A 7,400-nucleotide genomic window follows, 5' to 3' on the forward strand; every position below is an offset into this window, starting at 1 on the left:
TTTTCTTTCTGGTGGAAAAAGTAATTTACCAATACTTTCGACAAAGCACAACTTTATTCACCAGATTTACAATTTTATAGCATTTGGGGAGGTGGCGAAATGCTATGTGCAGCCTGACTTAGTACATTTAACATGTTTTCAACCAATTTATATATAAAAAAAAAAAAAATGCAATATCACACAACATAACTAGAAATATCGACTGGCAAGGAAAAGGGTCTTAAACAAATAGGGAAAACTCAAGAAAGTTCCATAAATGGGGGGAAAATACTTTATCTCTTATATTGTTATTTTTACATTCAATATTCATAACTGCAAGAATAAAATTTTCCTACTTATTTATCCCTTTTTCTATCCATGTTTTCTCAAAACTGAACTAGTAGGCAGTCCAGGAAAATATTTTTTAGATTTGAGTAGAATGGCAATGTGATTCACATTTTCTTTAAATACTTAAATTTTTTATTGTTATAAAACTAAACAAACTAAATCAATCGCGACAATCCATAGAGAGCCAAGGTCTACTGTGCCCATCTCAGTTTTCATGACCTTGAGGCTCCGTGGTGCAGGAGCAGATGTTCCGGTCAGGTGGTCAGTCGAACGTGGAACCCCCTGTGTTTAGTTCCCAAGCATGCTTGGTACTCATTTATTGACTGACCCACTGAAGTGATGAAAGGCTGAGCCAACCTTGCCCGGCACGAGGATCGAACCCAGGACCTGTGGCACGGGAGCACGAAAAGCTACCACTTGGCCACCAGGCGTATTTTTTAATGTTATATATCTGCTTTATCCATGTATATTATTATTAATTACATTAGAAACCAACTCAGCAATAACAAAATTTTGCATTGAATTATTTCTCTAATTCTTATATATTATTAACAACTTTTTTTAGCTTTATTTATCTTCACTATGTATATTCCTGACTTTTTCAGAATCTCCATTTTAGTTTCATTTTTTATTTCTATTTCTCTGACCCTGTCAGGATCTTCCTGATCTGCAGGAATCTCATACCAATCATCCAATTCTTCCTCCGTAACCTTCAATACCTCTTTCAACAACAATCCATCAATTTGTTCTTCTAAAATGCTAGACGCTGATGATAGTTTCTGGTTTCTTGGAACTTTCTTAACATTATTTGGCTTTTTTATCTTTTCTTTTAATTTTGGTACACATTTTTGCCAAGTGCCACTGGAAATTTGTGTAGAACTTTTTCTAGACATTATGAGATACATAAAAGTATAAAATGGTCTTCTTGAATGTTTCAAATTATTTTTGTTAACTGAGTGCTTTTGATGAAGAAATGATTGGCACTGTTGAAAATATTGGTATTTTTTCATTTCATCTTTTATCGTTTTATAAAATCCTCCTCCTGCAAAATCCAGAAAAAAAATCCAGGAATTCAGTTTCATCCTGTTAGCAACATTCTGAAAAAGCAAAATACAAGTATTTTATCACATTGTGACTAAAATAAATAAAAGCCATATCAGAAACCAAAACTTGTATATAACATGTAAAAATTTACTTATTAATAGTTTTCATATATACAGGGCTGTCCTTGTCCTTTAGGGAGCTTCAAATTAAATCCACTAAAAACGGAAATTGATAAGTAATGCAGCGTTAGACATTTACAGATCGAAGTATACTAAATTATGAACTTATTGCGACCGGCAAGATAGATTTATATCTCCAAAGGGTCCATCCACAAGGGTCCATATCACTTGTGAAGAGGATTCATGAAATTGTGACAAGGGGTAAGAGGGGGTCACAAGAAGTGTCATATAATTCATTCTGATTAAATAAAAAAAAATTAAGTCAGAAAATAAGATATTTTTATATTACTTGTATTTATAGTTTCTTAATCAAAATAGGTACATATCTTCCAAATGCTTCCAAATATTAAAACGCATAGTTAAACTTTAAAAATAAATTATGAAATCTGTTCTATTTCATGTTTTTTTTCTTCGTTTTTCTGTACTGCTAGCATTTAATTATGTGATATAGCATGCGTGACTTTGGAAAAGAGAGGATATGATGGAAATGTGGCATTTGTGATAAAGTAGTAAAAAATATTGAAAAGTTTAGCATCATTTATGAATGGTGCCACAAATCTAATCTGAAAACTAAATAATTCTGAATACATAATAAATTTTTATATTTTAGGCACATAATGCTGTACACTCATATGTTTAAAAAAAAAAATTACATGTAACTTTTGAAACAAACAAAATGAATTTCAGTAAACAATTAAAAGCTAATCCGAAGTATTACTTGATAAATGATTTCTAATTGCATCTGCAAATATTTTTTTTTAATTTTATGTTTTTTTTAAAAATAACATATATTAAGTAAGTAATATAATTAATACATTTATATACTAAATGATCCCTTTTCCAGGATTTAAGCTAGTTCGGAAAATAGATTTTTCTGGATAATAGGTCTCTAAGAGAAACAAACATTTTCATTTAATAAAAAAGACGATTATTAACATCAATTTCAATCAACTAAGAATTAATTCACTTGAATGCACTACTTTTGCAGCTTTTATTATATATTTCCACATGTTTTTTAAAATCTTGATATATCTGCAGTTAATCTTCGTGGTTTCGCCGATTATATATATATTTTTTTTGTAGTTATTAAAACTGAATTTCACTTGGTTTTTAAAATGTCAATGTTTTATTATGCTATGATTTCATTCGCATTTTCAACTGTTTGAGATTTCCATATAGTTTTTAAAATTTTGATTTCATTTCTATTATAATATTATCTATATTCTATTATAGATCCTTGAAATCTGAATCGCATTTTTGAATAATAACTTAAACTTACTTAATTTGATCTGCTTTAGTCGTGACAATTTCATCTAAAATACGCAATTTTTTCAGAATGTGATATTTTTGCATACTCTGAAATTGAGCGTGTGATTCGTGGCGGTAGTAATCTTTTTATGCAAGATGTGCGAAAAAAAGTTACACTTTTTTTTTCTTTTCTTCGTGTAATGAAATGTTGAATTTCATTTCAGCGATATCCTGATTTCTTTGCAAATTGCAGCAGAAATCTGATTAGAATCGAACAAAAATCATGAAGTGGAAAAGCGGAAGATTCTTATCCATACATACTATTTTTTTTAACTAGTGGCAAATGTGTATAAAAATAATGAAAAGTTTTGTTTATTTCGATTATTAAAAAGTGTCCAGAAAAAGAGACTCTTTCAGTAAACAGACATCCGGATATAGAACTTAGTAAAATACATATATACTTGGTAAAAAATATTAAAAAATTTAACCTGCAATATAAGTTGTTTTCAAATTGGGAAAATAATTGTAGTATGAGATTATATAGTTTTTAAAAATATTTAAATACAGATCTTTTATACTTTTTCTAATATTTTATACAACTAATTATGATAATACATCAGATATGGTAAAAGGACTTTCCACTATAAAGTTTTGCTTAATCAACCAAACATAGAACGTTTTAAATGGCATCTTTTTTAAGTCTTTATTGGTAAACAAATAATGCCATTTATAAATTTTTAATGATTTTCATATCTCCACCTGCCTTAAAAAAGTCAGTATAATTTTGGTCATTAACATGCAATAGCATGCTTGAAACTAGAAAAAAAAGTAAACACAGGATCAACTTGAAGGGTATAACTACCTCCCAGCAATTCTCTATTTTTTTTTTTTTTTTTGCAGGTTTAGAAAAAAGAAGAAAAACCTTTTATCGCATTGGTAAAGGTAGCTGGTGCAATATCTCCATAATTTCTAATTGTATAGTTTAAAAAAAGTCTAGGGTAACTAACATTTCACCAATTTATTAACAGTGGTATTTAGTAATGAAAAAACTGAAATTTTTACTAAATATATTTTTAAGCTTTTTAGAATGTAATTAAAGCATTCAGCAAAATTATAAAACATGACAGAATAGATTTTTTCATTTCCTGTAACTAATTTTGAGACAAACATTTTAGGACTTATGTTTTAGGCAACTATATTTTATGTTCCCTTATAACCAATTTCTTTAAAATACTATTTTTTCATAAATAATGATTAATAATATTTTCATTATATGAAAGTGTCTCTCAAAAAGTGTTAAAAATGAAAGTGTGAAAAAAATAGGTGAAATTTGACACTTTCAAAAAAAGTATGTCAATAAATTATTAAAACAACTCATATTTTTCAAAAATTAGAAAAAATTCTTTGGAAAGGATAAAGAGCTACACAATCATACCAATACAATATTACAAGATCTAATTAATTTTTACAAGGAGTCATTGGCAGTGAGGTAGATGAGTGCACAACATTCTTAATTATAGTAGGTATTATTTATTTTAAAAAAATTCTATCCATTTTACCTTTTCAATTGCCTTGTGGCCTTTTCAATTAAATTGGAAATTTACCAATAGTGAAAGCTTCAGAATTAATGCTTATTAGCGTATCCAAAAATGTTGTACCAATTATAACTAGTGGAAGATTTATTCAAAATCTAGATGCTAAGGGATTTAAAAGAAGAAATTATTTAACATTTGAAGAATAAAATTATATAACTTTATTAGATTATCTTTTTTAATATTTGAGTTACTCTATATGAAAACTTTATTACCGGAGTTGAACAGCCGACCCGATTTTGAGTTTATGGCTAATAATGTTCAACTCCGTAGCCTTGCAATTTTGAATCCAATTTAAAAAAACAAAGTAACTCGAGGATCAAGTATTTTGGGAAATTTTGCACTCCTAGAGAATGTTTTGATGGAACTGACTGACATTTAAGAGGCGTTACATGGAGAACTATACCATGAAAACCTCCCATGGTTAGTCTGAAGGCAAGAGGATTATTACCCATGATCCGACTACCACTAAGGATATTTTACGTCAGCACGATGCGAAACGGGAGCAGAATCAAATCAACGAATCGTTGGGAGGCGAAAGCTCTATTCCTTGAGCCACAACGGCTCTCTTTGATAATTTAAGCTATTTGTATAAATCAAGTAACGAATCTATCTTAAAAAATTTATTGCATTAAAATCTTTAAAATTTCTACAAACCTTTAACAGCCTTACATCTTCCTTTTTCTCATAATCAACTTCATTCAGGTTAAGAGCCGAAAGAAATTTCACCATAGTCAGAATATCAGCTTTTTGTACAGCTTTTAAAACATCTTCAGTCCACTTCTTAGTTACATCTGCTTGAACAAATCTCATTCGCACATCAACTATATCTTTATAAAATTTTTTTAGCTTCTTTACTAATAAAAAAATCCATCTTTCCCACTCATTACAAACATCAATAACAGTAAAATATAATTTGATAGAATACTTGTTCTCCTCGTTACTGTTACTTCTTAAAAAGTCAGAAATAACTTTGGTAACAGCCAGTAACTCTGTTCCTGCACCCCCACCAAAACAGCATATTCGTAAAGTATTCATTTTTTTCAATTGATTGAATAAATTAGAATCACAGTTATAAACATTTAGAAAATGTTCGTAAGTAGAAAAAGAATTTATAACAGAGTATTTAAGTAAGTAGGCACAGCGAATTGCTTCATCATCAAACTTGATGTCTGATTTCACAATTTTTTCTTCATTTTCATTGAAAGTAAGGAAACTTGTAGATTTCACTTGATTTAAAAATTCTTTGTTTTCTAAATCAAAGTTGAACACAAGAGGCGCTAATGCATTATAAAAGTTGTAAAAGTCAGTCTGGATTTCGAAAGATTCGAGAAACTTAAAGTGTTCACTCATATTTTTCTAAATAATAGATCAAAACAAAAAAAAAAATTTTTTTTGCAACAAGAATTGTTAACATTTACCTAGGTCATGTAATTTCATTAGCTATTTCTAGAAATTACTCAAAGACATAATGTTGTCAATATTAATTTCAGGAAAAGTCCCTTTTTTAGATAAGGTGATAAAGATATCAGTTCTTATCACATTTATCTAATTCAATTATTATGTAACCCTGTGAAACCAAAACAGATTAAAACAAGAAGTAATTTTGAAATTATTCAAATTAAATATTTATAAATTCTCATGCTCTTCTTTTTTGTTTTACTCTGAAAAAAAAAAAAAACTTCTATTTTGCTTTAACCAAACTCAATAGAATCTGATAAATTTCAAGAATGAATTTTTAACCTTGTACCCCAAAATACATTTTAGTGCTTGGCCCGTAAATATTTCAGAAATTTAAATGAACATTTCATTAGAATATTTATGTATACTTTGTTAAATAGAGAAGATATATTATTATTTTTATTTCTCTTAAAAAAATATTATTACTCTTGTTAACATTCGTAGTTTTTTTTTTTAAATCAATTATTATTATTCTTAGTAAAAGAAAGAAAAAATTATTTTTTGAGGGGGAGATGAAGGTGAAAAAATAAACGTACAATTAAAAATAACATAATTTGTTTTATAACCAAAATATGAAGAAATACAAAATTTGCTAAGAATCAAAAAATAAAATTTTTATAAAATAATAAAATATTAATAATTTTAATTAGTAGAATTTATTTTTAAAAAATTTGTTTTATCGGATTTATGAGTTTATTTTCTTCTAAGTTACATATAGTACTTAAGTAAAATTGCATATACTACTACAAATGTTTTTTAAGCTTAAATAAAAACTGGTCTGGGGATCTTTGAATGAAAACTTAATCACACTGTCCCATATTTAATAGATTTCTCAATCATTATGAAAATGATTATTGCCAAAGTAGTTATTAGATTTAAATACATATTTTTTTAAAATGCACCATTGAAAAAAAAAAAAGGGTTCCCAAATGGTGTTACGTAAAATCCTAGGGTTCCATGGAAGAGTTACAGGGGTTCCGAGAGTTTGGATATTTTTTTTTAACCATTTCTTTAAATTTTTTTTTATTATACCTGTAATATATTTAGATGCAACCAATAATCTTATTCATTTAATATTTTTATTACCTTAATGCGATTGTTGAAAGTTATATGGCATTGAAAAAAATAACTTTTTGTTTTAAAAGAAAGCAGATCTTTTCTAATAACAATATATTAAATACATTATATGTATACAGTACGCCAAAGAAAAAAAAAACGGACCCCTTATTATTTTATTTAATAATGGTCGAAAAAATTTTGTATTGCGAAGTATACAATTTTTTGCATCATTTTAAAGATTTCAATTTTTAATAGCAAAATTTGAGCGAATCGGTCGAATAATTCCTGGGAAATCGAATTTTGAATATCTGAATTTTTCAAGTCAGATATTTAAAATTTGATTTCTCAGGAACTAATCAACCGATTTTGCATTGTAAAATTATATTCTTTAAAATGATGCAAAATTTATATACCTTACAATTCATTATTTTTTCGAATGCTATTAAATAAAATAATAAATATTTACATTCAAAAAAGTGGTTTTTGCAGG

The 7,400-nt window shown here is 27.6% G+C and overlaps 1 protein-coding gene across 1 annotated transcript; it reads right to left on the bottom strand.

Annotated features, from left to right (window-relative positions):
• Window positions 1–35: 35 nt before the first annotated feature.
• Window positions 36–5,893, bottom strand: LOC107436368 (uncharacterized). Its single transcript, XM_016048063.4, has 2 exons — window positions 5,048–5,893; window positions 36–1,424 (listed from the first exon to the last, which is right to left on the bottom strand). The coding sequence occupies exons 1-2, from the start codon at window positions 5,741–5,743 to the stop codon at window positions 876–878; spliced, it is 1,245 nt and encodes a 414-aa protein (XP_015903549.1). The 5' UTR covers window positions 5,744–5,893; the 3' UTR covers window positions 36–875.
• Window positions 5,894–7,400: the final 1,507 nt, after the last annotated feature.

The sequence above is a fragment of the Parasteatoda tepidariorum genome, chromosome 4 (assembly GCF_982258835.1).
Source record: "Parasteatoda tepidariorum strain Cologne lab strain chromosome 4, Ptep-v5.0, whole genome shotgun sequence".
NCBI classification, from domain to species: domain Eukaryota; kingdom Metazoa; phylum Arthropoda; class Arachnida; order Araneae; family Theridiidae; genus Parasteatoda; species Parasteatoda tepidariorum.